The sequence below is a fragment of the Copadichromis virginalis genome, linkage group LG17 (assembly GCF_057382275.1).
Source record: "Copadichromis virginalis isolate Kocher_CV1m ecotype Utaka linkage group LG17, C_Virginalis_male_GT1.1, whole genome shotgun sequence".
Classification (NCBI taxonomy): Eukaryota; Metazoa; Chordata; class Actinopteri; order Cichliformes; family Cichlidae; genus Copadichromis; species Copadichromis virginalis.
Window position 1 is genome coordinate 5,235,511 of NC_140634.1, and position 16,542 is coordinate 5,252,052.

Genomic DNA, 16,542 nt, shown 5'->3' on the forward strand with positions numbered 1-16,542 from the left:
ATCGGGTCTAGTACACTTGTAAGAGTTTGCTTACACACCCAACATACCAGATAAATCACTTTGTGGTTTATAAGCTGCATTAGGAGAATTTGATGATCAGAACTGGAATTCTTATTAGATCATGGTGGGAGCTTTTAATTATGGCCAGGTACTTTCTCAGGTCAAAAAATCTGGGTAATGTGACTTCAGTTCTCAGCAGTTTAGTGGTGCTGTGCTGAGCCTCTTTCCCACACAGATAGTAGGTTATTAACGGTGAGTGTATTCCAGGAATTTACAGAACGGTACAGCTAATCCTCATAAAATTAAGATAGTGGGTGGTATGGGAGGGGGGCAGGAAGCAAAGAGGGTTTTGGAAAGGGGGGACTATTAGTTCCAAAGGTAAAGAGTTAAGAGGAGGAAGAGAGAAGAATATAGTTAAGAAGAAACGTCTTGGTGGAGAATGGTGAATCAGAAAAGAGGAAAAAAGAAGAGAAGAGAACAGCAACAGCAACAGGAATCACAAGAAGCAGGTCTGTTTTGATTATTTACATTGGAGTGGCACACCTTGATCCAGTTTTATTTGCTCCCTTTTTCAATTACACTTCCATCTAAATACATTTAAAGCTTTACATTCTTCAGAAACAACAAATAGCAACATCAAGCTACGGCTTACTGACTGGTTACACAGTTCTAAACATTATAAATTAAGTTATTCATAAAAAGCTCCATTAACAATGGATTTGGGTGTGTAGAGTGAGTCATATTTGCTGTATATCCTGTGTTTACTTAACATATCTAATGTGGAAGATAAATGTGCTATTCAGTTTATTACTCATGCATCCTATCCTTTCCCTTTGCCACTGCAGCAAGCTGGACTTCTGGGAAATGGGAGCATTTGAAAGACATTCTTACTATTTTTGTGGATGCTAATCTATGAATGCACACGGTTCATTATTTATGTATGAAGAGAACAAAAATGTTTTAACAGGTATATGAGGCAAAGGAGCAGCACAATGAGGTGAAGGGAGGTTTCTACAGATTGTCAATCAGAGGTCAAAGCTCACACGTGTGGCATAACCAGATTTACAACTTCCATGTGGTGGAATCTGCATTGTCTTGTAAAGATGCCGTGCTCACACATAAAATCTCAGTTGGACAACACAATTTTTCATAGAGGCATTTTTAATGGCATTGATGAAAAACTGAAGCATGGGCCACCAGGTCCTTGCATAATTAAAGCCTGTTAATGAGTTCTTAATGATTGTTAAAATAATGGTGTAAAAATACTATGGTAAGTACAATACAGTTATTTGCTTTGAGCATAGAAATGTCAGAAAATAACTTTATGTCTTTTGCAAAGTGAAATAATTTTTATTTTAAGAATAATCTTTGTTTCAGTGAAAGTCAAAATGACACTTAAGTTACAGGAAGTTTTAGCATCAAGTAGAAAATAGAAAGAAAAGCAGCAACAAGAGTATTCATACAGAAACATATGGCACTGGTCAGCACTTTTGCCTCACAGCAATAAGATTCCTGGTTTAAATATTAGCTGGGGGCTTTTCTGTGTGGAGACTGCTGTGCCTCTGTGGGTTTCCTTTGTCCACAATTCAGCCGCATGCATGTTAGGATAATTAGAGATTCTAAACTGGACACAGTGTGTGATAGATGGTAAAGTGCTTGTACTCTAAAAGCCTTTGAGTGCTATATTAAATTAGGATTATTGATTTGTTGATGTGTATAGCCATTTTAATGCTCCAGCTGGAGATGAGTTTAATTATAAACTGTTGAGTAGTTTTTTGTTTTTTTTTAAAGTAGTTTTATATTCATTGGCACAGGAAAATATGCAGTATTAGTGGATTTTTTTTAAAACTCTGCAAAACCTTTTAAAATGAATTGCACATCATTAGAAGTGTACAAGCATCAGTACATTCAGTCACTCCAAACCATTATGAAGTATTGTTGGTCACTGTACTACTCAAGCTCAACAGTGTTGTGGCAGATATATGAAATTTATGCATTTTTATTACTGTATTTGCAAAATGCAGGAGAAAAACTCTTTGGAGAAAGAAAAAAATGGAAAGATTATAACATTCCTCATTTTGACTCTTGGGACATTACAAGCAGGTGTTACATGTCAGCAGCAGATGCTAGGTATCCAGGAAATTGAAGATTTATTTCTATAGGCCCAATACCATCTAATTGTTATGACAGAAATATGGTTCTGGTCACTACCTTCTCAGACACAAACTAGAACCCCCCCACCCCCACCCCAGCATGTTATATAAAATCTGGAGCGACATAAGGGATTTTTCCCATATCCACATTTACAAACATTTTATAATATACTGCATTTCTATTATTACCACTTGTTCGCTTGCTTTGGATTTCTTTAAAGAACTATGATTTTAAAAGTTAAAAAATGATAAAAACATGGTTTTTATTTCACATTTTTATTGTTCATCATAATGAAACAGCATCACCGATACAAAAAAAAGGAAAAAAAAATCCCCTTTGTTTAGGTAAAATTACAAATCTGAATGTTCAATCTGATCCATAGGAACACTGTGAACAGCAGAAACATTAAGCCAGTGCTTCTACACGGCTGAGGCTCCATAGAAAAATAAGGCAGGTGGTTTTTCTACACCTTCTTTCGAAACACATTCTGGGGACTTGTCTGTTTTACAAATCCATGAGAAGACTTGTCATTTAGACCAGCACGGCATTGTACAGCTTGGCTCGATCACACAAAAAAGGAAAAGAGATATGATACGAGTCTATCCGAAAGTGAGAAGAAAAGTTCAGCCAGACTGAATACCTGAGATACTAAAGTAGGTTGAAAGAGCTTTCTGATAAAAAACTGCTGTCTCTTCTTTTTATTGGATGAGCTGCTTGAAAAGACAAAACTCATCCTGAGGAACTGAGAAAAACTCTTACATTAGTAACAGACCCAGAGGAGAGAGTGAGGCAGATTTTCAAACACCTATTATTGAATATTGATAGTGAGTACTGCACGGGTCAAGTGACCCTTTAGTCGAGAAGCTTGGTGACTTTATCAGGCTGTAAAAATATTCAAGTAATGCCTTGCAAATAAAACCTGACCAAAAACTGGGCTTTTTAAAGATGTCTATGACACCAATGCGTCACAAGCCACTGACATACATCCAGCAATGGTGTATGATTGTCCTGGTAAAGCTTTGAGCTGGTGAACGTGGAAGATTCTTATGCATAAAGATATACGCTTACAGTACATGTTAGTTTAAGTGATGGCTACACTGCATTGCACAGTGCAATAGCAAAAGAACCACTTGGTCTTGTAACAGATGACTAACGTGTCTTGTAAGAAACTTCCTGTAGTGTGGTCATAAAATACTTGTCTCGTCCTAATTTTGTTGAGTGTTAAATTACATGTTTAATATCAACACGGCTTAATCGTGGCTTTAAAATTCAACCCAGTGACGGTCAGCTAGTGACATAAACCCAGTTGCCTTATTTCTGAGACTCCTGGGAAAACCGTGTTGGGAAGTAGGCTGTTGAGTTAATGCATTGTGACGACAGGTTAATGTTAAAATATGAAAACAGATATATAGCGAACAACTTTTCTACAAATATACAAGCTTCAAATATAGGACCAAAAAAACCCAGAACAAACTACTGTCTGACAGCAAGAGAAAAAAAAGGTCTAATACATACTTAGAAACTAAAACAAACACGGATTGCAGAAGAAGTCAAGTAGAATTCATCCATCAACCCGCTCACAAGCAATGAGTGTCAGTGTACCATAAAATAAAGATTATTTACAGAGCATATACAATTGTTCAAAAAGACCATGTTTGTAGGCCAAAAACATGCACATTATATACTATTTCATTTGAAATATCTATTTGTTTTTATGTACGTAGATCCACAAAGGATCTATAAATGCTGTCCACTTTGGCTGCGTGTGACTCGCAATGGCACGGGAGAAGCGGTGAAACGGAACAAGTCTGAGGTTGTGATGCCGCCATTCACTGTTACATTTAAGGCACCTGTTTCAAAAGCCAATTACAATACCAAGAATTCAGAAGGCACAATAAAATAATGAATACGATTACCGGTTGTATATTATTCTTTTAAATTAAAAAAAACATCAAGAATTATATATATATAAAAAAATATATTGCTAGGGGATATCCAAATGTTTAGCTTTAGATGTTGAGGTAAAACATCTGGAGTTGCAACTTGGGATCTTGGTAGACACCCTTCACAACATACTTAAAAATGGCTGACACCTTTAGCATGGTCATCTAGGTATTGAAGCATTCTTTGTTAGTTATTATTTACCGCACCCTTACTTCTAAAAATTACTGCTCTTTGATATTTTGTGTGTGAAGGGAACATTTTCACTTAATTGTCAAGACTTACACGTGAAGATTGATAACAATCTCGTTTATATGCCAAGTAAAAACAAAGGAACCTGGAGACTTGTTAGCCCTCGCTAGCATATTGACTGACTAGCTAGCATGGTTTGGCGTAAAGTTAAAATTTGCCTACCACAGCCTCTAAAGCTTAATAACTGAAATATTATATTTCCTTAAATTAATTTCTATATATCCGTAAATGTTTAAGCATTGCATCACACTTTAATGGAGCGTTTCAATCCCTACAGGCCTGACAGTAAAAGGTTAACTTCCTACTTAACGTGCCTACATGAGATTGTTATCAATCTTCGCATCTAACTCATAAACTTTTACAAAGTGTCAAACAATTACTTCAAACTAAATAGCATATAATTATGCAAAAAAACAAAAACAAAGGACGTACATTCGAATAAAGTTCTTCTTGAGCATAATATGGCACGAGTTAAAATAATTGTAATATTTAGGTCAACCTATTCATATGTATCTTTTTTAGCTGATCTTTTTTAAAAATTGTCTAAAATGCATACTTATTTTTTCCCCATATAATTACTTATTTAAAAAAAAAACAATTCAATGTTTATCTCATGAGTTCTACTGTATGTGCCTTAATAATGATTCCAGCAGGTATATGTATACTGCTAGTTGGAAATGATCATCCAGCTGAATGGGAAACAGCCTTAAGAGGCCAAGTAAGATATTATATACAACAACCATTTTGTCAGTAGATACACTTAATTATGTACATTCGTATCTTGCATATTTAGATCCATCTGTGAACAGTAATACTGAAAGCACCCACTTAATCTTGTGTGCACAGCCGAAATGAAAAAAGACCAGCAAGGAAGATCCTTGTCTTTTTGGAGCTGAAAATATCTAGCATAACTCTACTAAAGAAAATTGTTTGTGCGTGCCAACTTTGGCAAAGCTTCTGGTTGTTAATACGTAACACAGCAGCAAATCGATGTTGAATTTCCCAAATAAAAAATGGAATTAAATTGCTCATCAACCGTCATTTTGAGAAGAGATGAATGCTTAATCGACCGCAGGAATTTTAGGAAATAGTAGTAATAATTATAGTAATGGCTTCTTACACAGCTACTACTGAACACAATGCTAGATGTGCTCCTTTTTCCATGGATGATGGCACACTCCAAAAGACTCCTTAAAGTTCACAGAGGACATGATCGTTCCAGCCCTTCCAGCTTCAAGTACAGGCTGCAGAGTATCTGTTCATTGTTGTTTCTTCTTAGCTGGAAAAGAATGATCATCAAGATGATGGTGACGATCTAAAGCTGTCTCGGTGGCATGTTGGCATTTTAAACCAGAGACCGGTACCCCTTGTTGTGATTCTTTCATTTGTGTCGTTTCACATCCAAAAAAAGAAAAAAGAAAAAAAATACAAACTAAGCTAAAAGGATCCCCTCCAGTGGGACTTTCTGGGAGGATACTGAAGATGTCTTAACCCAGTGCTGCACTCATGTCTATAGCCTGAGGTTCTATAACGATTTGATGAAATGAAGGAAACCAGTGGGTACGGAAAACAAGTGATTTGCTGTGGGGCAGTCAAGGAAGTGGCTGCACTTCTAAATGGGAAACTGAAGACGGTAGAAAAGTGTTTTAATGGTGTCCCCCAGAGCCTGGGGGGTTGTGGATCCAGTCAAGAACGATAAGCGTCAAGCTGCCAATCATGAAGATGACTCCCATGACCAGGAAGATGGCTGCCTGAAGAGAGAGAGAGAGAGAGAAAGAGACAGAACAAGAAGGGATTCAGCTTGATGAGATACACAGAAGAAAGAAGGGGTCTGTGGAAATTTCTGGCAGATCACATTCATCTGGCCCTCAGTGGATACATGGAGAAAGCCAATACAGTGAGACAGCAGCAGAAAGCATTGTGTGTGACTGCGAGTGTGTTTCTGTACACTTACCCCAATCTTCTGTGGGGAGCGCAACGGCAGCGACTTTACCAGGCGCAGGTAAAAGGCAGCGGGTAGGATGAAGATGAGCATTGTTGCTGCAGAGGCGCCTGCAATTAAACCGAGAGGAAAACTGAATCTGCCATCAGGTGACAACAACTGAAACAAACAGCCAGACCAATCACTATGAGGAATTCTTTAAGTGACACGTTGAGTGACAGCTGTGTTTTTTAGACTTTTTAATAATTAAGGTGCATAACATAAGCTTTTAAAATACCTTTAATAAAGCATCAAGCCTCATATATTATAGGCATGCCATTAAGTATTGATTTGAGGTGCTGGTACTCAGTTACAAAGTAGTACTCTTCGGTTTGATTTAGGGATTAGTTTTGCAGAGCTGATTTTTCTTTTTTCTTTTTTTTAAACTTTGCTCGAAGTGATCGTCTTTGCTCCAACAGAACATGTGCACAGGCATCTGCTGGCAACTCTTTATTAAAAAGGGGGTGAGTAGGAAAGTGTTCTTCCTGACAATCTTAAACCTGAGAATCCTCACCAGGTAAGGATTTAACCTGACATTTTAAGCTTCTCTGTACTTCCAGCGGCTTTATCCAATTAAACAATCCCTCATCTGAAGGTGCCAATCAGGCGTGAACCGGCAAACCTCACTGACTCACTCTGGGTTCATGTGTCTTTTTGAAAGGGCAGAAATGTTGCTCTCTGTTCACACTCAGTGTCAGGACTCACCGATGAAGCCAAAGATGTCCCGGATGGTGGGGACACAGATGACCAGGACGTTGTTAAAGGCCAGGATGAAGGCGGCAATCAGCAAGTGGCGAGTCCAGCTGAACTCTCGCCCGCTGAACAGTAACGTGGTGATGGACGAACGGATCTAGGAGAAACAGTGACATAGTGGTGATGAATGTGGTGAAACAGTGTTTTCAGCTTTCTTGTAAATAGAGAAATAAACGTTTGTTTGATAAAAACAATTTATTCCAACACTAAAGTCAGTTGCTCTCTTCTTGTCTCAGTCAAAGAACCGAATCATTAACAAATATGCACGGCTGCCAGCCTGCGACTGAAGCCGATTCCTCACATTTGGCCAGTGATTGAAGTGTGTCAAGAGTTATGAACTTGTGTGTGTGTGTGAGTCAGAGAAAACCAGGAGATCCTTGAGCTACAGGCAACCTGTTAAAGCCTGAACTGGGTGAAAGGTCGCAGGTATCAGGTAAAACCTGAGGCCCCTTTAGCCCGTAAGCCTCTGGGAGAGAGGTCACAAAGAGCCCTGCTTACAGCGCCCATTCAAAACTGTTTGGGATTATCTCCCGCAGCGCAATGGAACTATGGGATTGCATCAGCCAGTGCAGAGAGGAGGGCGGGCTCAGCCCCAGGGGGGGGGAGGAAGAGGAGGAGGAGGCGTGTCTTTACGCCTTTTCTCTTTTTTTGTTGCTGCCAGCATGTGCTTTCTTCTCTGTGACAAACTAGTGGCTCACAGCACAGATAAAATGAACGATTCAAACCCAAGTTTCTCTCTTAGCCGTTTTAAAACAGCCCCTCCTCACTGCCCCAACCCATACCTTCACTTTACTCCCACCAGCGTAATTAGGACTGCTTGGAAAACTAGAGCCTGGACGCAGCATTTCACTCCAAAGCTTCAAGTTATTCAGCATCTGACTGTCATCTGGCACTATGACTCTTGGGAGTGCACCCTTTGATATCTGCGCACTCCTAACCTATCAGTATGGCCAGGCTTCGGTCAGTCCAAAACAAACCACAGATGAAGATCTAAGGTAATAAATAGGCAAGCATATGTGACTTTTTCTGAGCAAAGTTAAATGTGTGACTGACAAAACCAAGTGTGAACTGAAACTACAAGCAGCACAGTAAGGAAAGCCCCTTCTCGGATATACATATATATATATATATATGTAAAAAAAAAGTGTTGCCTCGCTGTAGAACCACTGAAGCTTTACAAACCATGACTTCTTCTCTAGGCAAAAGGCTTTAATGCAGCCAAGCAAACCTAAGAAGAATATTTGTGAACCGTGCTCTCTAGCGGTGACACCGATCCTGATGGACAACAACTGCACTGTGTGAGGCACAGACTGCCCTGCCTTCCCAGAGGTTTACATACAGAACACGCTTTGTACTTCAGCAAGAACAACATTCGGGTGTTGAGGTTGTGTAATTTCTGTCTGGGTGGTGTTTGTCCCCTCCAGCATGACACCAGTGTCATCCTTTTAACCTAAATTCAATAGAAGACCCCTCAGGCTTGTTTGCCCTCGGCTCTTTTGGAAGCGTTTCAGCACATCTGGACTGAAATAACACAACTGTTTACAGAAGCACACTTAGGAGGAGCACACCTATTAAAAAGTAAGACATTCACACGCCTGGATTAATCACCAGAAATGACCACTCATGACACATTAAATATATTTAGCTTGAGTGGCTATCTGCAAATATTCACAGTCACATGTACATTACTAAAGCAGGAGCAGAGGAAGTAAAGAGAAACCAGCTGTAGCATACAAGACTTTACATACATGTATTTAAGCCAGAGCTACAAAAGGAACATTTTTATGTTGATGATAGTAAGTTATTACTGGCTGTAAGTGTTAATCAGCTCTCTTACAGCCGTCTTTTGTGGTTTCCATCTCCTGCTGGAGCCTGAGAACTGGAGCACGTCTGACTCCACATAAAACCCTTTCATTATATCCTGAATCCTGGCAAAGCCTTATGTGATGTGGCCTCTGTAAGCATCTATCCTTCACGTGACTGCACCGCCCTCTGCATGCACACACAAACACACACACACACACACACACACACACACACACACACACACACACACACACGCACTTTCAGGCTTGAACGTTTATCTGGACATTTATCTCCCACACATACAGTCTTGTCTCGTCTCTTATAGTCCTCTACAGGAGTCAAAGACAGCTGCAGATAAAGCTAAAGTTAGTCTCTAGCTGAAGGTTGGCCACATTTTCCTACAAAATGAAGGTCAGGAGCATTCAAGACAAGATTCTCAAATGCCACACGGAAACTTGGCATAAGCGTTGCTGTGACTGAGCAGTTCTTTTGATCCGACGCCGTGCACGGATCTAGATCTAGCCAGTCTTCCGGCAGTGTTATGGCAACGGTGATTGTAGGAATAGTTATGGTCAGTTAATTAAAACCTCCCCAACTTTGTGTATTTTAATCAGAACGCTGTTAATCAACTTTCCCAGTCACTTCATTCACACTGTCACCAGTTAAAAGTACACCCAAGACTGACTAATGTTATGTGTCATGTCTTTACATGCAGGCATATTCAATCTAAAATCAGTTTGCAAAGCAGGATAACTAAAAGAAATCTCCTTGTAACAGCTTCAACGCTGATAAAACAGCCACGTGCACATTAGTTTTTTAACTCCAAGCCCAGGCTGCATAGCTGCCTTTTTCCTAATTCATCACAGCATCCCGTTTCAGTCTCGTGTTTCTCTGCTGCTATCAGTTTTCTATGTCCTCTGTCAAACTCTCTCTATTTCTCTTGAAGGACTCAGCTGGATATGTTTCACACAGTGACTAGACATGGATCATAAATACCCAGGATTACGTTTTTTGATATGATTTGAACATAATTTCACATATGGCCGCAATATTCAATTCAATTCAATGCAATGTATTTTATATAGTGCCAGATTTCAACAATAGTTGCCTCAGGCACTTTATATTGTAAGGTGAAGACCCTACAATAATACAATACGATAACACAATAATGCTAACAAAGTAAGTCCATTACACTGTCTTCCTCATTGACAGAGTGGGTACAGATGCATATTTCTTATCAACAAAACTACACAATTGGAGGACTGTGCGGTCCTGGCAGAGGTTTGTGTCTGTTTCTCTTCTCTAGCTCGTCTCACTGGCTCCACCTCTCTATCGCCCGGAAGGCAGCAGTTAGAGTCGGGGTTTTTCCACTGTCCACTCCGAGTCTGTAAACTTCCACTGCAGAGACTGAGGGGGCTGAAGGGATTCCCCTCTAACATAACAAAACACAACAAAGGAACTGAGGCGGAAGTGGCACTGTGCGGGCATAAGCTCCATCCATGCGTCTAAAATATAACAAAATGTGTAGGCTGTATGTAAGAGAGCACCGATGTACAGAAATGTGTCTGTATAAATGTGTGTGCGTGTGTGTGAGTGCGGTGTCGCAGTGTTTCCATAACATGCCATCACTTGCTGCATCATTCTCCATCAGCACTTTCCTCTGATTGAATGCTCCTGCCCCCTGGTGGCAGTCTGCTGTAACTTCAGGTATTTCCGAGAAGAATTCATGCCCCAGCTGCTCTTCTCTATATTAAACCCAGTTTAGATGTGTGTGTGTGTGTGTGTGTGCGTGAGTGCCTGGAAGCCAAAACGGGTCAGGAAACTTCCTCTGTCTAGCAGCCATTCTTGTTCTCCTCAAGTCAGATAAAGGTCAAGCTAAAATTAGTCCTTGACCATGTATGGACAGGCAAGTAAGAGGGGAAGCGTACGTGTGAATGAATGTGGCTTGTAAAGTTGTGGTGACTGGAAATCACACACATGCAGACTTTTGACTTCATGCTGAGAGAAAGAGCAACATAAACGGGTGTAAAAAAGAGTCGGGCCTCACTGCTGAAATCTTACAGTGTGTATGCCTGTTTGCGTTAATGTGATAAAAAGTTTTGTTTTTTTAAAGAGCCTTCGTCTGTGCATTTGAGCTTTGAGGTGACGGCACAAGATGGAGCTCCAAACTGAACAGTGTGTTCTTTTTTACCAACGCCGGGAAAAAGCAGCTGTGTCCAGAAAATGACAAAAAAAAACCCCAAAACATTCTGAATGACTGCAGTGAATACAAAACACAGTCTGTAAGCAGACTGAGAGAGTGGCAGCAATGTTCAACATTTACAGGCGTGGCGTTTGTGCTCGTGTGCTCTGACGTAAATCAAATTAAACTGCTGCCTAAACGAGGCTCCAAATGATGAAGGCGAGTGATGAAAGAGGTTAGAAATAAGCTCTAGGCATGATATTTTACCATAAAGGCAACTTTTTCGGCTTCCAGAAGACAAGACAGAGACAGACTGTGTGTTTATGCAGGTTGTACTTACAGGGAAAAGCACGATGGGGACAGTAAGAGTGACGGCAGTGAGGACAGCCAAACGCACCAGCAGCAGCATGGTGTCAAACTTGTACACTTTAGTGAAAGTGTGCAGCAACTCTGCCTCCACGTTGTCTGTGATGCAGAGGGATAAAAGAGCAGTCCGTGAGAAATACTGAGACTGAAGAAATGGAAAAATAGGAATTCTAGCAAGACAAAAGAACGGAATGGCAGAACAAAACAAACAAAAACCAATCGTTTTTTTCTGTTGGTTAAACTGTTGCTTATACCATAAAAGGTGAGGTAGCCAAAAAGTGCCGACAGCATGTACATGATGAGCATCGCCAGGATGGACAGGTTAGAGACATTCTGCATTTTCTTCCGGCTCCGACTGTAGATGGCAAACACACAGACTTTTAGAGAAGTGACTTCACGATCGAAATATAAGGATTGGACAAAAGGGTGAACACAAAATGAAGTGTCGAAAACAAACCACTTCCTGCAGAAGTAACACCATTATCCCGCCACTTCTGCAGGAGGTGGTCTGTTAAAATTAGGTAGTGACCGACAGAACAAGATTGTAGACACAAGTGGCAGAAATGACTTTTCTCCAAAGGACTTGCCTCCCCCTTAGCGATTGGGTGCCAGTTGAGGTTGTTCGGGAAAGTGACGAGTACGCCTCCCGGACACCTCATATGTGAGGAGTTCCAGGCATTTCCTATTGGAAGGAGGCCCCTATTTCTCTCTAGTGTGTCCTCGGGAGATTATATCTCTTGACTGGCCTCAGAATGCCCTGGTGTTTCCTCGAATAAGGTGGAGGCGGTAGCTGGGAGCTAGCTCACAACTAGCACTTCCCAAATGACAGTATTACTGAAAAATGCTAATTAGAAATCCATGTTAAAGTCCCTGACAGCAGTGCACGAGGAGGTATCTGAAACCAGATGAATGTAAACAATACCAGCTCTGGCAGAGGTCCACTACTAGGAGGCATCCACTAATCCACATTAGGAGTACCCCACATAGACACCACAATTTTTGCCATGTCAGAATTACTAATCAACTTTTTTTTTTTGCTTTGAACACATCAAGAATATCGAGAACTAACTGTTTCTTCGCTTCCTCTCTCTTGGAAGACGTCATTGCAACGGGTCAGCATATGATGATTTAAATGTATGTATAAGATGTTTGATGGTTTTTCAGGATGTGATGATGTAAATGTAAGTAACATACTTACTCTTTAAGCTCGCTATAGATAGGCAGCACCTCAGGATGGCAGACGAAAGCAAAGGCCAGGATGGGAACAGTGTACGCAGTCTAAGGAAGGATGAAAAAAGTACGGAAACGAGCCATTAACATGATGTAATATATATGAGAAGTATTCTTCTACTGGGTAAAGTAGCTGTAAAACAGAAATGCCTGCTGATATAGCCTCAGGAGAAAAGAGAGGAGGGAGAGCACTAAAAAACCTTTTCCTCAGCATTTAAGACTTCTGATGCACTGGACAGTTGAACACAGCAGTGCTGCACTGCTGTCTGCTCAGGTCATAAAAACTGGTATGCATAAAAAGACACGGAATATGTTTCCTTTCTTTGTCTCCAATCAAAGCATGACATGCAGACAATACAATGACCTTTACTTCTACCAGCTGCTACTTTTGAACGGTCTCATTTTTCTACTTAAATTATGTGAAAGGTATCATCGTGAAATTTTATTTGTAAGAGCTGTTATTACACAAAGTTTGGATTTGGATTAACTCGCTTTTATGAAGTATAATGCCACATTTAAAATGTGTACCCTGATTTATGATTATATTTGCCCACAGATTAAACAAAACATTTGTCACTCAAAGGCCGAAAACACAGCACCAAAGATGTCAAACATGTCTTGGCTTGGCATACTGGTGTCTTGTCTATTCCACCCCTACAGCCCCATGATACATTGTGTACATGTTTTCAAGACTTTACCCCAGCAACAAGATTATCTTCAACTTTACTAAAGTCTTGGAGTGTCTAATTAATTGGGAACTGATCAATGGTGAATATTTGCACATGTACAATGACAAACCCAACAGTTCTCCATTTCAGAAGCTAAAACCTCTTAAAATAACAAATAAGCAATGGACTGTGAAGGCAATCAAAGGTTCTGCACCAGTACAACGAACTAACCTGTGAGTTGAAGACAAAGTATTTCGGCGTGCACATCTCCTCAACGTCTGAGTGAGGTTCAGAGTGTATTCCCGTGGAGTGCTGGGTATCGTGGCTGCCAATGATTGCTGGGGAAATGTCAGCGTGGGAGAAATCCATCTGTATAGACTTGTTTTGCAAGGCGTAGAGCCCTGGCATGTCCGAGCCATTTATGCTGAGATTGGATGAGTGGCCATGGAGGAAAGGCAGAGGGCAGGGTAGCTGGGTTTTTTTGTATATTATCTGAAAAAGATTGACATGAAGTCTGACTGTGCTCTTCAAAGTAGAATTGTCACATATTGTATGCTAACGTACTAGCTAACAGTTTTTATTACGACATCCAAAAGATACGGAGCAACATTAGCATCTCAGCAACTTAGTGATTTCAAACTCCTTTTAGCTCTTTTCTAGTTTCCTTCAACTCCATAGAAAAATAAACTGGCAACTTAGTTGCTAAATAATTGACTGAGTTCTCCAGTTAGCAGCTAAAATTATCTGTTTTTTGATGCTGCGGAGGTAGCACATGCTGGGTTTATCAAGACTGTTCACTGAAGCAGGCTCCTTTACCAAAGAAGGTGCACGTGAGGAGTGACAGTGAATCAAGAGTTTAATATTGTTAAAAAATGTCATCTTTGTAATTTGCATTTAGTGTAATTTTGTCATACTACCTAGCAAGAAAATGCCAAAAGATACCATTATAGCGTCAACCATACTGAAGGGTTAAAACAAATAATTTAAGGACGGTTGTTTTACTGCTTAGTTGAGGTGTGAGGCTGTATCTTAGGTTTTAGTTGCACCTTCTTCAAGAATAAGAAGTTGCAACTAAAATTTATTAAAACGTGGTAACAAAAAAATTATTTGACCCTTTTCCCTACCACTTTTGTTCTTTTAGGCAACAAGTTGAGTGTTGACCTGGGAAAGTAAATATGAAAAGAAAGAAAAATCTACTTCCTCCGTTAGTAGTCCTGACACTGGCAAATCGGAAATCTGAGTAACTGGCAACAGGCCGTAACACAGAAACTATTAGCTGAAAGATGCTAACATACCCCAAGTGACAAACACCTACGTACAGATGGTTTATGTTCATACTGATCTCTTGACATACAATTCTTAATCACATTATTATTAGCACATATTACGATTGCTCACACTCAACTTACCACACCTAGGAAGAAAACCATGCAAGAGAGGGAAAAACCACTGGTGTAGCCCAGGTAGCCTAAAAAAGAAACGAGAAAACAAAAAGTGAGTTCCTTTCTTACTCTGAACCTAGATAGCTGTTTTTAATGCATTTTGATGCCTTTTCTATTATATGTGTCACTCTTGCTTGTCAGCCCTATTAAAGAAATGCACCAACCAAGTGTGATCTGAGCAGAAACAAATTTAAATAGTGACAGATGCAAAAAACCCCACCATCATCATCATCAACAAATTCAGTTCTAACATAAAGAATTTATCCCGTCTGCTGCTTTATACAGCTGTCTGCATGTTTTACAGACAGCTGCAAGAACATGGAGGCACTGAGGAATTTGGCGAGACATAGCAGGAAGCGAACTTTAGAAACTTTAGTGAAACTGGAAGTCAGTCTGTGGTGGGAGCAAGTGGATAAAGTTTACAAAACATGTGAAGGAGAAAATATGACGGTTTTCACTTGTGTTCCTACCCAGATTTTTGAGGAGGGATAAAGGCAGAATGATTCCGACGGACACAAACAGCACCAGGTAATTTCCATTTAGGTACCATTCACTGCAAACACAACACAAGGTTAGACCACAAGAGATGGCACACGAACATTAGTTTGCTTCATCTTTAGAGGAGCCCATTCTCACCCAGAGTTTTCTTCTAAGTGCAGGAATGCGCGGATCACTTCTGGCAACTCATACTTCACTATAAAGAGGTAGCTGGACATCGCTGCAAGAGGACAACAAGGGCAACTTCAGGTTTCATGCAAACTACAAATACTTCTTTAGAGGTGCACATTACAGATATTATTGTAGCTCCAGTAATGCAATTAAAAACACATATGTTTCATTGAAATACACTGATTTAGGGCCTACCTCCAATGTTCTGCATGATTATTGATCCAAATGCAGCCATTTTTCCGGGCCAGCCAAATGCCCTCTCTCCAAGCTTCTCATAGATGAGGGATCCTGCCAGAACAGAGAGAGTGACTAAGGATACCAGCCTTAACTAGACAATCAGGTGTATGTTACACAGTCTCTTTTGCAATTCTTACTTAGCCCCTTCTTTGTAAAAAAAAAAAGTTATCTTTGCAATAACTACTTCATTCTCATTTCTTCAAATGCCTTTAGGTAAGGGTGTGGAGATTTCCAACGAAAGTTGGCATAACAGCAATTACTTTTTTGTGCTGTTACAATCACTTGTCCGAGCATTTTCTCATGCGTCATACTCCTCCCTGTGACCTACAGTAACCTCCCAATTAAATACTGTATATAAAATGTTATCATCTGTGGAAACATACACTTGTAATCCCTTAATCAGCAGTCATAACATTTAACGTCGTAACATTTAAAAATGTTTAAAGGTCTGAAGAGCAAATACCAACCTCCTTCCTTAGCAGTCACAAGGAGCAGGTGTACAGAGTATAAGGAGAGAATGGCTATAGCGATGAGGAGGACTCTGCGCAGAGAGAGAGAGAGAGAGGTATAGAAGTATGAAAAACTGGTACTGCGTAACTGAGTATCTACCCCTTGCTGTTAAAAAAAACATAATGACATTTGAAGCTGCTCTGGCTCATGTTTGTGTTCGGTGGGGGGGGGATTCTGTCCTTTCAAAATGACTTTGGCATGGTTGTAGCATGACTAATGTCTGTGTCACGTAAATGCTACAAATACATCCATTGCTGCATTCTTCAAATACCATACTGTGTGTCAGCAGTGAGATTATGACGGAAGAGGGACAAAGTTGTACAGCTTCCTGTAGTTATTTCACACCCCCAG

General features: G+C 40.2%; 1 protein-coding gene across 6 annotated transcripts in view; it reads right to left on the reverse strand.

Moving 5' to 3' along the window:
• Positions 1-2,410: 2,410 nt before the first annotated feature.
• slc38a4 (solute carrier family 38 member 4) overlaps positions 2,411-16,542 on the reverse strand; it is a 31,525-nt gene continuing 17,393 nt past the window's right edge. For all 6 annotated transcript variants that reach the window (XM_085437325.1, XM_085437326.1, XM_085437324.1 and 3 more), the window contains 12 exons: positions 16,149-16,222; positions 15,640-15,732; positions 15,412-15,493; positions 15,246-15,328; positions 14,743-14,801; positions 13,565-13,825; positions 12,634-12,713; positions 11,690-11,790; positions 11,410-11,534; positions 7,034-7,178; positions 6,302-6,399; positions 2,411-6,098 (listed from right to left, as the gene is read on the reverse strand). In XM_085437325.1, coding sequence (XP_085293451.1) covers positions 5,994-6,098; positions 6,302-6,399; positions 7,034-7,178; positions 11,410-11,534; positions 11,690-11,790; positions 12,634-12,713; positions 13,565-13,825; positions 14,743-14,801; positions 15,246-15,328; positions 15,412-15,493; positions 15,640-15,732; positions 16,149-16,222 — 1,306 coding nt within the window. In that variant the 3' untranslated portion in view covers positions 2,411-5,993. The remainder of the gene's footprint in view (positions 6,099-6,301; positions 6,400-7,033; positions 7,179-11,409; positions 11,535-11,689; positions 11,791-12,633; positions 12,714-13,564; positions 13,826-14,742; positions 14,802-15,245; positions 15,329-15,411; positions 15,494-15,639; positions 15,733-16,148; positions 16,223-16,542) is intronic.